Below are 20,025 nucleotides of genomic sequence, written 5' to 3'. Positions count from 1 at the left end.
AGAAATGCAGCTTTCAAAATATTTATCCAAACACTGAAATAACTTTGAGAATCTTTATGGCAATTCCAATGATTGCAGTATCTTGTCAACGCACTTTCAGCAAAATAAAGATGATAAAGAAACTACTTAATGTGAAGCTGACGGTCAAATTCAGTATCTTCAGAGAAAACGACACAGGTGCTAAATTTTGCTTCAATGACATACCGGTAATCAACAAATTAGCCCCACCCAAAAAAAGGAAATGGAAAGGAACATCATAAAAACATAAGTTTAGGAAAGGAATGTTTTCTCAACTCTTAATTGTAGTCCCTTTTCTTTTGTTTCCAGTTAACAATTTATCCACTAAAGTAATTTATGAAGTGCAAATAAAATCTGTCTTTCATTATACGTAATACTAAAAAGTATAGCAGCTATTAAATAATTTATTCTGTGCAATATTTCTCATCTATAGCTCATTTAAGTAATACTTTTCAATAAACCTTAATATTTGTTAGCTACTTCACAAATGACAAGATTTCCTAAATCTGTGTACGAAGATGAAAGCAGGTAGTTCCTCAGGAGGACGAGGGGGGATGGGGAGTTCATGGAAGCTCTGCCAGGGACTAAGAATCAATTCGGTACGGCTCTGTCCAGCGATGTCTAACGCTCGTGTTCGATTGAGCTTGTACCCAAGAATGAAAAAGCAAGTCCGACTTACTCGCATTGTTAACATATTTTGCTCACGGGTATTGGTATGTAAACAGACGGTCTGTCTATAAATGAGATGACTGTCGTAACACTCGGGTATCTTATACGAGAATTATACTGAAATGTGTGGTACCCATACCAAATAGAACTCACAGGGGATACCGGACATATACAAAGTAGGATAGTAGGCATGATAACAGGTTTGGTAGAATGACGTGAAAGCTTCACGAAAATAATGAAAAACGTGAAGTGACAGACGTTTGAGGAAAGGTGTCACGTAGCCCGTGAAAACTTTCTTAAAATGTCTATGTGAAGCAGGTACGTATGGCTTCTGTTGGGACCGCTTAGACGAAATAAGACTAATTCCACCACATGCATAGGCATTTACCCAGCCATTCTTCCCTCCACGCTGGAAGAAACCATGGTATATGGTACAATGGGAAGAACAGTTCGCCAAGCACTTCAAAACGGCTTAAAAAGTTTGAATGTAGGTGTCTAATCAGATCGCATACGTTAGTTATCTTAGTCGATAATTTTGGCCTTTGCTGTTCGTCACATCTGGAATTTCACTTTTATTTTAATTAGGTGTTGCATGCGGAATCCTAAAGGCCGTTCGTTCTTTCCCATTCAATGCGAAAGCAAGCGTGCCCTACATTTTTATAACTTTTTTTAATTACAACATTTAACCATAAGTTGGTTTCTGGAGGTTCGTGATGGATTAGTTCTGCATCATCAAAAAATTTCTTATGTTAGCAAGATGTTTTTTCATAAGTCTCCCTTGTAAACGGAATTCTCAGTAGCATTTATTCTCAGTCAATTACTGTTTTGAATTTTGGATGCAGTTGTAAATCATTACCAGTACATGGCTGGCAAAAGGGTACTGATGGTGGCATAAAGTTCCTGATAACCAGACAGTGTACCAGTTCCCTGGAGTAAAGCTGAAATTTCTTCTGATGATGTAGCCATTTGTGAGATGGAGGTTTTAAGCTTGGTGGTCCCTTGTTGCTAGATACGAGTAATTAGCTGTCTTTTAACTTATTATTTCATCTTTGTCCATTTCTTCCATTTGTCATTAACATAAACACATACCACATATTTTATTTATCTACTTGAAACAGTTGCACAGAAGGCACGCAAACTTTTAAGTGAAAAGGTGTCCAAAGTATCCTAAAACAGAAAACACTACCAATAAAGTTGCGATTAAAACAAATTCAAGATTCTTCTCCCATATGACAAATAATTTGTGTACCAGTAATGTACAATGTTTAAATATTTTTAATTATCCTTTGAGTTACACATTTAGCTGTATAATTTGTAAGTATTTCTGTTTTACCGATGGTTCCCTTATAAACACAAAACAATATTTTTCAGGTTGGAAACAGAAGCTGTATTTTACATAAATGGAGTGAGACATTCCGGTGAGTTTACATTACAAGATGCAGTGAAGCCTGTGTAATATCTATAAATTTGAAGTGTAGTGGGTACACAAACCCTTGTACGAAACAAATGTAGGTCTCATTATTTAGTGAAACTGATGGACAAAATAATAATGATTACATTACTAAAAGTATTTTCCACTGTAAATTTCTGGTTTATTGAGAAAATACCGTTTCACTTTGCAGCATGATTATTGGCAATAGATATGAATGGACAAGAAGTATGAAAACGAAGAATAGCATCATGTACCACCTACTAATATTGTCAGTGAAGGCAGTTGAATTGGATTCTTGTGAACAGCCTAATTTTGAAACAAAGTTCAAATTATTTTTGTAGTCACTGGTCATACCTGTAGAATCTGCGAAAAACTTCTTTTTGTGCAAAAAGATCTTTTAATGTGGTCTTCTGTTAAAAACATATGTTACTGGTAATACATAACAACAACCAAGGAAAACAGGAGCAGCTTACTGAAGCTACCCTTCAAAATTTGTCTTCACAGTATCTCCACAGAAAGTTGTTAAGTTTATTCCTTTAGTCACAAAAGGTGCCAACTTAGGCACCTGACTTCAAACATGCATGCCCTCATTAATTTACAAATATCTGTTATAAGCCCCATGCTCAACCTCTTCTGCATTTGATTGAGTATCAAATAATGTACTAAAAAATTATACACCTATAGACTTAGTTGCATTGGGCGATCCTCAGTATTTGAGGCCTGTTGTGAGAAGCTGAACTTATGACATCACTAATTTGTATGTAACAGTATAATGAAGATAATTCTCTCCAGAAGGATCATAGGTTCCATTCTGAGGGAGATAAGAGGAATTGATTGGGGAAGATTAGATGGAGGTGGGAAGAGGGCCAGATATTTGCCCTTCTGCCTCTTCATTCCTCTCCTACTCACATCAATCCTTCTTTCCTCCTTGAGAAAAAACCTGTAAAGCCAAAAGCTAGGAGTTGTTTATTTAGATGTGTTTTTGTTGGCTGTACAGGACTTGTGCCTCCTGCAGGTAGGCTTTGGCCATGCCAAATGTCTGTTTGTGATTTTAACTTACTCCACTTAAATTCAGGTAATTTCAGTGTTGGCTTCTTGACCTCATTTGTTAGCAAGGCTTTCTCCAAGTGTGGTAGCTACAAACTAAGACTTTTCAGCCTAGGAAAAGTTCCTTTCTTTCTGTACTTGTGTACTCATTTGCCTTATTTATTTGGGAGAACACTTAGTGTAGTACCACCAGAGATCTATTAATAAGGATATGGGACCATATGACCTACTAAAATGTGCACGAAAGGTAATGCATTATGCTACAGTAATTTTTATTTCCATTGGTTGATATTTATCTGGACACTAGGAATGAGTATAAAGATTCATAAATATTATTTGTACCTGTCCGCAGGACAAGGAAAATCATTTGTTAACTGTGCTTTGCATCTTCGAAAGTGCAAGTGAATGTTGCACCATGACGCCAATGTTAATGAGATGTCAAATCTAACACAGTAGCTTGTATGAACATGGATCTCAAATTTTCCGTGTTTCTTAGCTGTTACTTGCATTATAGCGTTTTATTGACAAGAATGTTCAAAAGACAAAAACGTAAGAGCGAGTAAATAAGTAAGAGCTGTACCCCTCTCTTACTGGGTGTAACACTGTGGTGAGAATTGCTGTTAAGTTAGTGGAATAATATCAAGCAATGTTTGATTTATGCAGATGCTTGCACTCCTCTAGCCACATAGAACTCCATGTTACTTGAATTGTCAACAAGTTACTGTGTGCTCTTAAGGACTATTACAGTTCATTAGATTATCAAAGAGAAATCACTCCTTGTACCTAGGGAAATGGAGTAGTTTGGCATGTCACGTGACTTGGATGTTGTAAGAACTTTAATTGTTTGTCTACATGACAGTCAAGTGCAGGATGAGCAAGACACACACTAAGAAAACCATTGATTGTTGCCATATCATGGACCCTCAGTACATAGAACATGCCATATCTGACATTATGTAAGCCCTGAGGATTTCATGTGCCACTTTGTCAAGAATGAACTGTGGGTATCTTGATTTGTGGCGATAACCTCTACCGTCAGAGGCAGCTGTCATGAATAAAAATACATTGGCGATTGATTGTTGTTGATCATTGCTGATTCCAACAAAAGATAGACAAGCCTCAGTGCAGCAAATGACTCACCATTTCAATTCTCTACTATAGCAACTGCCAAGCAGACTCCAATTCCCGTTTGATATACGAGTGCAGAGAGGCAAGTTAAATGTATATCTTTTTTGTGTGTGTTTTTTCTCCTAGCAAATTTATTAAATTTTGTGCATGTTTTCTTTGCTGCTTAAGAGGTTTAAGCTCATGTTTTTGTAGGTGTAAATTCATTCAGCCTGTAGCACATTAGTTGTTTATTTGTTTTGTTATGAAAGCAGCTGCCCATTTGTTTAATAAGCCAGTCAGTCAACTCTTGGCTGGTATACGAGTCCAACTGCAGAGTAGCAAGTCAAGTGTTTATCTTTTTTATAGCATATTTAGTAAATTTTGTGCATGTTTTTTTTTATTAAGTGTTTATCTTTTTTATAGCATATTTATTAAATTTTGTGCATGATTTTTTTTTTTTTAAAGAGGTTTAATCTCACGTTGTAAGTGTAAATTCATTCAATCTATTGTGCAGAAGTTCTGAACAGCCAGCTACATAGCTCATTAACACATCAGCGTCCATTGGTGACAAATCAAGAAGGTAGCAAGCTGCGTATCTAGAATTCTGTCTGCTTTTACAGCTTACTTCTTCAGTTAAACTTGCTAGGATGGCTAGGATGTGTGCATGCTGTGTGCAGAGGCAGGAGCAGCTGGCCGCAGTCCACCAACAGGGTTATGGTTAGTCACCTTCAGGCTGCTTTCTTGGGTTGTAGTGGTGTCAGAGAATCTGGTGTGTCACATGGGACACCTCAGGTGTCACTTGTTTTGCCCACGGGCTCTGCTTCTAAGGCACCACCTAGTGCACCCAAAGCAGTGGATTTGCCCTTACAGCAGGGTGATTGGTGAGTGGTATCGCATTCACGTTGCTCAATGCGGAGGGCTGATGTGGAGACTGGTCACCTTGCGTCACTCATCCACCCTGTGAGTGAACAGGTGGCTGCTCCTTCAGCAGGGTTGGAGCAGGTACACAGTGTTCAGGGCTGGAAAGGAAGCCAATGTGCTCTCGGTATGCCTGCTGGGGGCCTCATACGAGATGTGGAGGCAGCCTTATTGCAGCTATTGAGCATGCAGGGTGCAATCGTCTGCATATTGTGGCTTACATTGGCACCAAACATGCCTCTTGCATGGGTTATGACCTGATTCTCAGTTTGTACAGGTGGATGGCAGAGGTGGTGAAGACAGCTGGCCTCGTATGCGGGATCCAAGCAGAGCTCACAATTTGCAGCATTGTTCCCAGAGTTGACTGGGGTCCTTTGGTTTGGAGCCAAGTGGAGGGTCTCAACCAAAGGCTTCATTGGCTATGTGATGATCTTACCTGCAGATTCCAAGACTTCCTTTATCGTGTTTGGATTTGTAAGATTCACCTTGATAGGTCAGGGGTGCACTACACAAAGGAAGTAGCTACTCAGGTAGCAGAGTAATTGTGGAGTATATGTGAGGGTTTTTTATGCTAGGAAGTAGTTGAGGTACTCCAATGAACACTTGCCAGATGATATGCAGCAAAGGAAGTCAAACGGCGTTCAGAATAAAGACAGTGTGACTCATAATTTTATCAGTAAACTGCCAAAGTATTTGCAATAAAGTTCCCAAATTTACTGGCCTGGAAAGTTCTGTCGCTCAGATTATTCTTGGGACTGAGAGCTGACTGAAACCCAAATTGGAAAGCTCTGAGATATTTTGCAAGTCATGGAATGTATATCAGAAAGACAAATTAGAGACCACAGGAGGGAGAGTGTTCACTGCAATGGACAAAAATATTATTTGAATGGCCAGTGTCTGTTCCTGCAGAAGAACTGACATCACACAGATCCAGCAACTATGAAACACCATATGTGAGTTGGAGGGAGATAACTGCTATCAGCTGCAGCAGGACATTTTTTGCGGAATCATCCATTATGAGTGAAAATGTGTACCGGACCAGGATTCAAACCCGAGATCTCCCACTTTCTAGGCAGATGCGGCAACCACTGCGCCATCCAGGACACAGCATTGTCACAACTGCACAGACAGTCTGGTACACATTTTCACTCATCGCTGCAGATTCTGTAAAATGTGTCCTGTTGCAGCTTATTTATTTATTTATTTATTTATTGTCCCGTGGGACCAAATTAAGAGGAAGTCTCCATGGTCATGGAACGAATCAATACATGAAATTATAACATGATAGTAGAAAGAGATAAAATGAAATATAAGAAATGTATTTAGGCGACAATTCGCTAGTTTAAATAAAGAAAATCAACAATGTAACCATGGAATTTGCTTAATTTTTCAGCTCTTCTGGGAGCTCCTTGACAGAATAGAAGGAGTGAGCCATGAGGAAACTCTTCAGTTTAGACTTAAAAGTGTTTGGGCTACTGCTAAGATTTTTGAGGTCTTGTGGTAGCTTATTGAAAATGGATGCAGCGGAATAGTGCACTCCCCTCCGCACAAGAGTTAAGAAAGGCATTCCACATGCAGATTTGATTTCTGCCTAGTATTAACTGAGTGAAAGCTGCTAACTCTTGGGAATAAGCTAATATTGCTAACAACAAATGACATTAAAGAAAATATATGCTGTGAGGGCAATGTTAGAATTCCGAGACTATTGAATAGGGGTCGACAAGAGGTTCTCGAACTTACACTGCATATAGCTCGAGCAGCCCGTTTTTGGGCCAAAAATACCCTTTTTGAATCAGAAGAATTACCCCAAAAAATAATACCAAATGACATAAGTGTATGAAAATATGTGAAGTAGACTACTTTTGTGTTGAACTGTCACTTATTTCATATACTGTTCTAATGGTAAATAAAGCAGCATTTAGTTTCTGAACAAGATCCTGAACATGAGCTTTCCACAGCAGCTTACTATCTATCTGAACGCCTAGGAACTGGAACTGTTCCGTCTTGCTTATAATATGCCCATTCTGTCTGATCAAAATATTGGTTCTTGTTGAATTGTGAGTTACAAACTGTAAACACTGAGTCTTACTGTGATTTAGCATCAAATTATTTTCCACAAGCCACGAACTTATTTCATGAACTACATTATTTGATAGTGTTTCAATATTACACACAAGATCCTTCACTACCAAGGTGGTCTCATCAGCAAACAGAAATATTTTTAAATCACCTGTAATACTAGAAGGCATATCATTTATATAAATAAGAATCAGCAGTGGCCCCAGCACCGACCCTTGGGGAACATCCCACTTAACAGTGCCCCATTGGGACTGAACATCACTACCACTCTCAATATTTTGGAGAATTACCTTATGAAGAAGTGAACCAATTGTAAGCTACTCCCCTTGCTCCATAATGGTCCAATTTCTGCAGTAATATTTTGTGATCAACACAGTCAAAAGCCTTCGTTAAATCAAAGGAAACAACTAGTGTTCGCAACCTTTTATTTAATCCATCCAAAACCTCACAGAGAAAAGAGAATAAAGCATTTTCAGTTGTTAAACCATTTCTAAAACCAAACTGTACATTTGACAGCAAATTATGTGAATTTAAATGCTCCAGTAACCTTGTATATACAACCTTCTCGATAACTTTAGCAAACACTGATGGCATAGAAATAGGTATATAATTGTCAACATTATCCCTGTCTCCCTTTTCATGAAGTGTCTTCACTACTTTAATCGGTCAGGAAACCGACCACTCCTAAAGGAAAAGTTACGGATATGGCTAAGTACTGAGCTGACATACATAGAACAATACTTCAGTATTCTGCTAGATATCCTGTCACATCCATGAGAGTTCGTGGTCTTTAGTGATTTAATTATTAACTCAATCTCCCTCTTGTCAGTATCATGGAGGAGCATTACAGGTAACAGTCTTGGAACACTTTTTTCAAAGAGCGCTGTATGATTCCCTGTTGGGACTAGGTTCTAATTAAGTTCACTTGCTACATTCAGAAAGTGATTATTAAATACTGTACATATATGCGACTTATCAGTAACATGGACACTCCCACTATGCACTGATTCTATATCCTCGACCTGTCTCTGCAGAACAGCCACTTCCTTTACGACTGACCATATGGTTTTAATTTAATCCTGAGACTTAACTATTCTATCTGCATACCACATACTTTTTGCCTTCCTAACAACTTTTTTAAGCGCCTTACAATACTGTTTGTAATGGGCTGCTGCATTTAGATTTTGACTGTTTCTAATGTTTTGATATAATTCCAACTTTGTTCTACAGGATATTCTTATCTCTCTAGTCAGCCACCCAAGCTGCCTGTTTGTGCTAGTACCCTGTTTTGAACATTCTAACGGAAAGCAACTTTCAAAGAGCACTAGAAAAGTCTTAAGGAAAGCATTATATTTATAGTCTACTGTATCAGCACTATAAACATCTTGCAACTCTTGTTCCTTGATAAGGTTTACAAAGGTCTCTACAGCAACTGGATCAGCTTTCCTAAAAAGTTAACTATATTTAACATATTTAACATATGTTACAACACAAAAATCTTTTAGAGTTAAAACATGTGCATCATGATATGAAAGGCCATTCACCTTTTTGCTGACAGAATGCCCTTCTAGTAATGAGGAATGAACAAAAATGTTGTCTATGGTTGTTCTACTGTTCCCTTGCACTCTCATTGGAAAGAATACGGTTTTGCACCCACTAGTACAGGAATTTTCCCATGAGTGATCCCACCACCCCCACCTATGCTGTCACCTATAAGCTTTGCCAACCTCCCCGTCCCATACCTGTTGAGGTGCAGGCCATGTCTAGTGAATCCCATCGTGCTGATAGACTCCACTGACACCACTGAAATGTAACTCATGCCTTCTGTCATCAGCGCACCCCCCAAGTCTCATGTTATTACGCTTGACGGCTGTATTAAGATGAGGCTGATCATGAGGCTGAAACAGTCCCACGAAATGCACATTCATGTTGCCAGTCTGAGTGGCTATCTTTTTCAGGTCACCGTCTATGTCATACTCCCCATCCCTATCAATACTATTAAAAGCCCCACCCACAATCAGTACCTGATCCTGTTTAGTAAAATGCCTACATAATCCCCCCCATGTTAACAGTCACCTGAGCCAATCCTGCATTAGGCTTCACAATGCTGGTGATCTGGTACTCACTCCTCATCCTATCTAGCTCCTCCTGTGCATTTTTCAACAGCACCTGAAGGGCACAGATCTTACTCTCCAGCTCCTCTATCAACTTACTCTTGCTACTTAACCTGCAGTTCCATGAGAGGATCTCACCAGGATGCCAACTGGCTTGCCCTCTGCATTCCCCCCAGTGAAAATACTTCAAACATGTCTCACACCGCAATCCACTACTCACGAACCTATGGCAAAGCACACTTCTCACTCATGGTAAAATTTTACAGTTATTGAAACAAGAAAACTACTTTACCTAAGTTCCGCTACTACAATAAGAAGATGTTAAAAAACTGACTACAATAGTCACAAACTAACTCTACAAGGGGAGTAACTACTATTATTAAGAGTATTAATCAACAGCAAATGAGAATATAACAAAAGACTAACACAGAAAGAAAATCAAAGTCTAATGACACAGTAACGAAACTGAAAACAGTTTCCAAAAGGTTCTTCTGAAATTATTTCACCAGAAAACACCAAGAACAGCAGATGAAGACTACTAAAGTTCCTAAATAAACCATTATACACAAACAATTAATTAGCACTTAGTTTTCGATGCGCTGCTACAGCTGCAACTGGTCAGCGCAGAATGTAAACACAGGTAAGAGCTTAAGTTGCTCGATACGAAACACTCACAAATATCAGGTCACAACACAAGAAAGGTGGAGGTGAATGAAGAAACCACTAAATAAGTCACTTATATAGTAAATATTATCACAAAAACCATTAAAATATGTATCTGAAAACTAAAAATATATGAAAACTTAGAGAGCAATCTCACAAGCAGTTACGCGCTTATGACTTCACACCAAAGAGTCCTCCTTCAGTTTACATATAAACAAAAATATTGTCTCTAGTGAGGTTGAAGTTGAGTGTAACAGTGAAGTTATCTGGTCATGAATAACAGGTACAGGTGAAATCAAGTTAATTGTTGGATGTTTTTACTGGCCACCTGATTCTACTGTGACAGTTTTAGAGTCATTCAAAGAAAGTCTATAGTCAATAGCGTGTAAGTACCTAGATTGTGCAGTACTAGTTGGAGGTGACTTTAACCTACTGAGTATAGACTGGCATATCTGTGGATTCATTGTGGGGGATACAGACAGGCAGTCATGTGAAATATTTTTGAACACATTTCCTGAAAACTGCCTTGAGCAGCTAACTTGGCAGCCCACATGCAATGGAAATATCTTAGACCTTGTAGCTACAAATAGGCCAGACTTTATCAACAATGTCATTATAGAAATGGGGATTAATGATAATGATGTCGTTATAGCAACTATGAGTACGAAGGTTAAGAACTCAGACAAGTAGGCTTGGAGAGTGTTTCTACTAGATAGAGCAGATAAGCAGTTATTAACATCTCACTTAGACAGTGAACTAGCACCACTTAGTTCCCGTAGGATGGATGTAGAGGAATTATGAGCAAAGTTTAAGCAGATTGTAAATCAAGCTCTGGAGAATTGTGTGCCTAGTAAGTGGATAAAGAATGGAAAAGACCCACCATAGTCAAGTAACAAAATTTAAAGGATGCTGAGGAAGTAGAGGCAGTGCACTCTCGGTTCAAAAGGGAATGCACAGATGATGATGACAAGCGAAGATTATTAGAGATTCATGCACCCATGAGAAGATCTATGTGCAAAGCATACAACTACTGCCACCTTAGCAAAAGACCTGGCAGAGAATGTGAGGAAATTCTGGTCTTGTGTAAAATCATTAAGTGGGTCTGAGGCTTCCATTCAGTCCCTTGTTGACCAGTCTGGTGTGGCAGTTGAAGATAGCAGAATGAAAGCCAAAGCTTTGAATTCCACATTCTAGAAACCATTCACACGGAAGAATCATACAAACATATTGTCATTTGACCATCAGACAGGCTAGCGTATGGATGACATAGTAATAAGCATCCATTGTGTAGAAAAACAACTGAAAGATTTGAATGCAGATGGAATCTCAGTTCAGTTTTACAAAGAGTACTCTACAGCATTGGCCCCTTACCTTGCATTTATCATGAACCTCTTGTCCAGCACAAAGTCTCAGGCGACTGGAAAAAGGTGTGGGTGACTCCAGTATATAATAAGGGTAAAAGAACAGTACCGCAAAATTACAGACCAATATCCCTAACTTCTGTTTGCTGCAGAATCATTGAACATATTATCAGTTTGAGTGTAATAAACTTTCTCGAGACTGAGAAGCTTATGTCTATAAATGAGCATTGTTTGAGAAGGCATTGGTCTTGTGATACAGAACTTCTCACATGATATGCTGCGAATTATGGATGAAGGACAACAGCAGAATCCATATTTCTAGATTTCCAGAAAGCATTTGAGATGGTGTCCGATTGTGGGCTGTTAACAAAAGTACAAGCATATGGAATAAGTTCACATGTATGTGAGTGGTTTGAAGACTTCTTAAGTAATAGAACCCAGTAATAGAACCTTGACAGCGAGTGTCCACCTGAGACAAGAGTATCATCAGGAGTTCCCCAGGGAAGCGATAAAACTGCTGTTGTTCATTATATATGTAAATGATTTGGTAGACAGGATGGGCAACAATGTGCGGTTGTTTGCTGATGTACAGTAAGGGTCAAAATGTAGTGACTTTAGGAAGATACAGGACGACTTAGACAAAATTCCCCTTGGTGTGGAAAAGCAAACAGAAGAGGACAAAAAAAGGTTAAGTGGGCAACAAAATGCAAGTGTGGAAAGGAGTGGGTAGGATAATCCTCATTTCAGAGCAAGACACTATGTAGTCAAAACTCTGGCAGAGAATGTAATTCAAATTCTCCAGAACTAGGTGGTACTGAGTCACAAGGGGAGTTCTCCTTTGTGGCCAGATGGCCAGTATTTGGAGAGATGAGAGGTGACTAGAAAGGCAAGACACCAGAGATCTGTTTGTGTGCAAGGTTGGTACCCCTATCAGGTAATTTCAGTCTGTGAAGGCCTCAGTAAGACCTTCCCATACTTGGAAAGGGACAGCTCATCACTACAGATGTGATGGCCATGGATAGCTGACTTCGTGATATGAAATGGTTGGCAACTGTCAAAATGGAGGTTTTGGTAGTGGTTTGTGGGTTTAATATTGATGGGGTTTCTGCTGTAGCCATCCTTGAGGTGAAGGTCAACATTGAGGAAGGTGGCTTGTTGCAATGAGGAGGACTAGATGAAGTTAATGGGGGATTAGCTGTTGAGGTTCTGGAAGAGTGTGAATAGGGTGTTCTCACCCTTTGTCCAGATTATGTAGGTGTCATCAATGAATCAGAGTAAGGTGAGGGCTTTGGGATTGTGGATGGTTAGGAAGGATTCCTTTAGATTGCCCTTGAATAGGTTGGCATAGGATAGTACCATGTTGGTGTCCTTTTCTCTACCATAGATGTGTTTGTAGTTGATGCCTTCAAGAGAGATGGCCCATGAATAGGTTGGCATAGGATAATACCATGTTGGTGTCCTTTTCTGTACCATGGATGTGTTTGTAGATTATACCTTCAAAAGAGTAATTGTGGATGAGGATACATCTGGTCATGGTGAGCAGGAAGGAGGTTGTAGGTTTGCAGTCAATCGGGCTTTGGGAAAGGTAGTGGTCAGTAGTGGCCAGACCGTGGGCTTTAAGGATGTTATGGTAGAGGGAGGTGGCAACAATAGTGATGAGCAGGGCACCATGTTGTAAAGGAGTCAGTAGAGGAAACGATTTGTGCATTTTTTATATAAAAGGGTAGGTTACGGGTAATAGGCTGAAGGTGTTGGTCCTCGAGAGCAGAGATTGCCTCAGTGGGAGCACAGTAATTGGCCACAATGGGGCATCCTGGTATTGCAGTCCTTTGTGAGGATGTAATGCTAATTTTTGGTTGAGGGATTTGGGGAGTGATGGAGGCAAGGGTTGAGCTTAAGAAATTCGGGAATATTGATGGGGGCATGGGGGATTTGGAGCAGTGGGGGGGGGGGGGGGGGTGGATCATGGTGGAATGGAGAAGTGAACTGAGTAAGGCAGAGTTCTACCATGAGAAAAAGATTGAATAACCAACAAAAGGATAACATTCTACGAGTCGGGGCATGGTATATCAGAAGCTTGAATGTAGCAGGGAAGCTAGAAAATCTGAAAAGGGAAATGCAAAGGCTTAGTTAAGGTATAGCAGGGGTCAGTGAAGTGAAATGGAAAGAAGACAAGAATTTCTGTTCGGATGAGTACAGGGTAATATCACCAGCAGCAGAAAATGGTATAACAGGAATAGGATTTGTTACGAATAGGAGGGTAGGGCAGAGAGTATGTTACTATGAACAGTTCAGTGATAGGGTTGTTCTAATCAGAATCAGCAACAAACCAACACCAACAATGATAGTTTAGGGTACATGATGATGTTGCAGGCTGAAGATGAAGAGATAAAGAAATTATATGAAGATAGTGAAAGGGTAATGTAGTACATAAAGGGAGATGAAAATCTAATAGTCAAGGGGGGAATGGAATGCAATTGTAGAGGAAGGAGTAGAAGAAAAGGTTACTGGGGAATATGGGCTTGGGACAAGGAAAGAGAGAGGAGAAAGACTAACTGAATTCTGTAATAAATTTCACCAAGTAATAGCAAATACTCTGTTCAAGAATCGCAAGAGGAGGAGGTATACTTGGAAAAGGCAAGATGATGTGGGAAGATTTCAGTTAGATTACATCATAGTCAGACAGAGGTTCTGAAATCAAGTACTGGATTGTAAGGCATACCCAGAAGCAGATATAGACTCAGATCACAATGTAGTAATGATGAAGAGTAGGCTGAAGTTTAAGAGATTAGTCAAGAAGAATCAATATGCAAAGAGGTGGGATACAGAAACATTAAGGAACGATGAAATAGGCTTGAACTTCTCTAAGGCTACAGATACAGCAATAAGAAATAGTCCAGTGGGCAGTATAGTCGAAGAGAAATGGACATCTCTAAAAAGGGTAATCACAGAAGATGGAAATAAAAGCTAAGGTGCAAAGAAGATAACTGTGAAGAAACCATGTGCAACAGAAAAAATACTTCAGTTGGTATATGAAAGAAGAAAGTACAAAAATTTTCAGGGAAATTCAGGAATACAAAAATACAAGTCACTGAGGAATGAAATAAATAGGAAGTGCAGGGAAGCTAAGATGAAATGCCTACTTAAAAAATGTGAAGAAATAGAAAAAAAAAAGATTGTTGGAAGGATTGACTCAGCATATAGGGAAGTCAAAATAGGCATTGGTAAAATTAGAAGCAAGGGTGGTAATATTAAGAAGTGCAATGGGAATTCCACTGCTAAATTATTTATTGGTACAGATGGAAGGAGTGTGGATCCATAATTCAGGATAGAAGGTCTAGAATTAATTATGTTGGTGGGAATAATGTGGGACATGAGATGCTGAACCAACAATCAGTGCAGTCATGTAGCCGTGTGTTGTGCATGGACAAGACAGTTGATACAGTGTTGCTCATAAGTCACAGTTTGTGCTGTTTGGAAGGTGCATTAGAGAATAGTAACAAAGGAAAACAGCATTGGGATGTGAGAAGGAAGAAAAGCTACTAGGCAAAATCAAACAAGGGAAGATCCAGGATGGAGTAATGATAAAAAACTGCTATACAATGAAGCATTTGGCCCAAAGGCCTTCTTCTAAAGTAGAAAATACAAACGGCTGTTCATGTGGACAGACAGATTGTTAGTTGTCATGCCCATATAGACTGCAGCACAGTGGTTGCAACTTAGCCTGTAGATCACATTTCTGGTTTCACAGGTAGCCTTGCCTGTAATCAGGTAGGTGATGCTTGTAAGTGGACTGCAGTAGGTGGTAGTGGGAGGATGTATGAGACAGGTCTTGCATGCAGGTCTGTTACAGGGATGTGAGCCATGAGGCACAGGGTAGGGAGCAGGAGCTGTGTAGGGATGGACGAGGATATTGCATAGGTATGGTGAGCGGTGCAATACCACTGTGGGAGCGGTGGGAATGTTAGGGGGTGGAATATTCCTCATTTCAGGGCATGATGAGAGGTAATAAAAACCCTGAAGGAGAATGTGATTCAAATGGTTGAAATGACACTAAACACTATGGGACTTAACATCTGAGGTCATCAGTCCCCTAGACTTAGAGAACTACTGAAGCCTAACTAACCTAAGGGAATCACAAACATCCATGCCCAAGGTAAGATTCGAACCTGCGACCATAGCAGCAGCATGGGTCCGGACTGAAGCGTCTAGAACCGCCCGGCTACAGCGGCCGGCAGAATGTGATTCAGTTGCTCAAGTTCTGCATAGTACTGAGCCGTTAGGGGAGTGCTCCTTTATGTTTGTATGGTGTGTGTGTGAGTGTGTGTGTGAGGTGGTAGGTGACTGGAGATGGAAGGCATGGGAGATCTGTTTCTATACAAGGCTGGAAGGGTAATTTCATCTGTGAAGACCTAAGTATGTTTGGAAATGGACTGCTCATCACTGCAGATGTGATGGCCGTGGGTGGCTAGGCTGTGTGGAAGGGTCTTCTAGGTAAGGAATGGGTGGTAGAGAGTGCAAAGCATTTGCTCAGGGTACATTTTCGTGTGTTTGCCATTCAACTGTTTGCATTCTTCCAGTTTGGCTTCTGTATAATACAGCCAATATATGCTAAGTTCAAGCAATTAAGACTTTTAAACTTTTTAAAAATGAACAAAGGAATGACAGTTTAATTCATTTAGTGTTACTGAAACAACCCATGCCTATGTTATCAGTTATCAACAGTGTTCATGGATATTAACAGACTAAATTTCAAACACTCTAATGACCTGCATGTGACCAAACATCAAAGTTACTCCTAATTGCTTTTTGACTGGGAATGCCTGTGTAATTGCCATAGTTTGTTTTTCTACTGTTTCTTGAATAAACATTAGCAAATAATTCTTTTCCAGTGTGGACATATTCGAACACTGCAACTCTTGAAATTAAGGGTAAAATATAATGATTTAGCTGCAATGAGACACTTTAATAGGCTTTTATTTTTCCATTATCACATTTCAAGACACCTGGCATCCAATCTTCAGATGTTTACATTTATCTAAGTTTTGTGAACATCATTTCTTTACTAATGGCATTACAGGATTTTGCAAGGGAAGTTTTTAAAGCAAATATTGTAAAACATCATAAGTAAAGAAACAATGATCATGATGTGGAAATAAATGTAAACATCTAAGAAGGGGGTGAATGTAAAATGAATATATTCTCAAAATCATATATTTTGAGGCATAATTGGTTGACATGGCATGAGGGGAAACGGGGTGTCATTCACATCAGTGCATTACCACTTCAACAATATAGTATTGACTTTATGTGGTAGGATTGTTGCTGTTGCATCACATGATGTGACAACGTGGCCTACGATCTTCAGTAAGTATATGAATCAGGCCAGTGGGTCAATATATCTTGCCCATGCCTGATTTAGACAGATACTGCATACTGCCCTACCAGACATTGGTTTTGCCCAGTCACTTGCTAGAGAGACCACCAAAATCACTTGGTCATTAAAAAGCAGTAAGTGGTATCTATGATGGTAATTTAGCCAAGGCATTAAAATCTTGTGCCGACTTGGTAGCACATCCTCTGACTTATCTTAGTATCACATAATGAATCCACTTATTTTTCCTTAATCACTGAAATACACAGTAGCAAAACCCATTTATAAAAGGATAGAGAAGCAGCTAATTATAGACCCATTTCCTTCCTTCCCATGTTTTCTGAAAAGTTTTAGAAGGGAGATTACAACAGAATAACCAGAAAAATCAACAATAATGTGGGATGTGCCACAGAGGTAACTACAGGGACCACTTCTTTTTCTCGTGTGTATGAATGATATTGAACAATTTTTAAATTCTCATATAGTTACTTATGCTGATGACCCTTCTGCTGTTTTGTGGTGACAATGATAACGATATAACACATTTTTCAACAAAAGGGGCATCATAAGTGACTAAATGCAGGGTGACAATTATTGAACTACATGAAAAATGAATGAAAATTAGACACAAACTAAGTGTTCACACTTTATTCAACATATAAATGTCACTACAGATATTCAGATTTGTCCATGGGCTGAACTGAAGTCAGTCATGGTCCCATCTAGTATCTAAATAAATCTAATATGTCAGCCTTTGAGAGAGAATATTTGGTCCCCATTAATGTTATAATCCTCTGAAATTAGTTGTAAGTGATTTGAATTCCATGTCATCTGTCTTGTTGCTGCTGTGATTAGGGAACTGAATATCATTTGCCTTACCAAGTTTATTCATTTCATGCCTAATAATGCTCCAAATAGTCCTTGCTTTGTTCTTGGAATTTGTAATTTTTTTGTACATATTACATGTTTTATGTAATTTTGCAGTACTGCATGTAATGCTTCAGAAAAATTAAATAAAGCTCTCTCTTCCTGTCACAAGATACTTTGTTCCTAAATGTGAGCCATCCTTGTTCTTGGCATCCACCATAATTTTCCTTGCTCTGCTGTAATGCGAAATTGGATACTTAATGTCACTAGAATATTTTTATGAATTAATTAAATTTATTCCTCTCCTTTGTGTCCTTCATAAAATTCTTACCATTTTACATTCTGTGAAATCTCAGTGAGTTGCCTAACTGGACCAGCGTTTATAATTCTATGAAATTATACTTTGCCCTTCTTAGTTGAACATAATTGATGGGGATGCTTCATTGCTGCCATTTGACCATCATTGTCAGTTAAGTAATTTATTATGGGGCTCCTATTTATTTCAAAAAAATCAGTCTAGTTTAGAAATACATTATCAATTGTTGTTGCATTGTGTCCTACTCTTATTGGAATTGACACTAATGGATCAAGGCAAAGTTGGATGTCAGTAACACCAGGAGTGCTTGATCAGAACTACCAAAGATGAAATCAGCAATGAAATTTCTACATACAGTTGCTTTCCAGATATTTCTGCAAAGTATTATTAGCACTGCTCTAGTTACTATAGAAGTTTAAAATATTTTCTGTTGGGGGCTATAGACTGTCAGGACTGCTGAATTGTATGTTTAAAAGTCTGTTACTGAACTATAGCACTAAAAGAGCTGATCACTGCAGTACTCATTAAACTCCATGGACATGTACTGTATTTTCCTTTTGTTTATATTACCGTATTATATCTGCTGTAATGTGATACTAACTAGTATTCCATGAACAGTGATTTTCATCCAAGAGTCAGCTATTGTGCTTAGTAACTCAGCAACCAAGCTCTGATGATGGCCAGTGTGCCAGTCTCTACCATACAGCACCATTTGGATGCAGCACAGAGGGGTATGGTGTCAGCACATTACTCTCATAGTAGCTGTGAGGTTTCCAGACCTTGGAGCTGCTATTTGTCTCATAAGTAGCTCTTCAAATGCCCTCACCAGGCTTAGTGTGTTCTGTTCCATTCCTCCCACCTATGGGAAAGCCCTGGAAGTGATTCCTGCTCCTCTGCATGACAGTCAGACTCAGTGTAAATGGTACCTTAAACTTCCGGAACAATCAAAAAATTCACGTGTTACTTATTTGTTTTGCCATCACCCAATTTATCATCTGTGTGTCAATGAGAAGGGAACTCTTTGGTCATCTGTGCATTTCTTTTCCCACAGTTTAAAGACCACTATGCAATATTTGTTTAAAAATAAACATTAGCAGGTAGTTCTAGGTGCCTTACTTGAAATTAAACTACAATGGTGTGCAAAACTTTTGCATGATGTGTCACTGCCAAGTAACATTGCTTGGTAAAACTTGGACCATGTATAGAAAGAACTGCCGCAGTATAGTACAAAAGGTAACTGAACGGAACGTTGAATGAGATGAACAGAAATGACACTTCTATTCAAAGACAGTAATTATGCTCAAGTCACCAAAATTTATGATAGTCCCCTGGTCATTAGGAAGTGCATGCTCTAAAACATGCTCTAATGCTGGTCATAAGGTTGCTAAGGACTTCTTGTGGCATGGCATTCCATACCTGCACCATTGCGGTTGACAATTGTTGGTTAGTCATGGTGCATGTGTACATGCTGCAAAACATCTCGACAGTGTATCCCACACATGCTCGATGGCATTTAAGTTGGGAGAATGGGCAATCCAGTTCATTCACCGAATACCCTCTCATTCCAAGAGTTCCTCCATCTGTGCAGATCGATGTGGTCGAGCATTGTCAGCCATAAAAATAAAGTCAGGACCAAATGCACCCCAACTAATGTACATGAGGAAGGAGTACTATGTCACAATAAAGTTGATTGGAGAGTGTAGCATTTCAGAGTTCCAGAGGTCAGTGTGCCCATGCAATGCAGAAGATCAGGTAGTGGGTGGAGCTGGGAATAATCTTAATACAGATGGGGAGTGTGATGTCGGTGGTGACCTGGAAAAGATAGCTAATTAAACTGGTGGCACTAATGTGTACTTCATGCAACTATTTCAGCATCATGATTGGCCTGACAGATGGCAGATGGCATGGCTCACAATGTAATGGTGCCAGTTGAGTCTCTCAACAGATCGTTTTTCACTAGGCATTGCTTGCATTTCAATAGGTATTGGAAGGTGAGGTAAAGCTTATAGGTGACAGTGTATTTGGTGGTGGTGGGATCTCTCATGAGAAAATTCCTGTAG

The 20,025-nt window shown here is 39.2% G+C and overlaps 1 protein-coding gene across 2 annotated transcripts in view; it reads left to right on the top strand.

The window, feature by feature from the left end:
- Positions 1-20,025, top strand: part of LOC126334824 (uncharacterized) — a 377,818-nt gene that overhangs the window by 60,254 nt on the left and 297,539 nt on the right. Inside the window, exon 2 of one of the 2 annotated variants that reach the window (XM_049997482.1) lies at positions 2,059-2,105. The exons of the other annotated variant lie outside the window; for it this stretch is intronic. Within the exon in view, the coding sequence (XP_049853439.1) occupies positions 2,059-2,105 (47 nt within the window). The remainder of the gene's footprint in view (positions 1-2,058; positions 2,106-20,025) is intronic. 2 annotated transcript variants of the gene reach the window in all.

Source organism: Schistocerca gregaria, chromosome 2 (genome assembly GCF_023897955.1).
Source record: "Schistocerca gregaria isolate iqSchGreg1 chromosome 2, iqSchGreg1.2, whole genome shotgun sequence".
NCBI classification, from domain to species: domain Eukaryota; kingdom Metazoa; phylum Arthropoda; class Insecta; order Orthoptera; family Acrididae; genus Schistocerca; species Schistocerca gregaria.
Note: the sequence above shows the minus strand (reverse complement) of the source record. Positions and strands in the feature narration are given on the sequence as shown.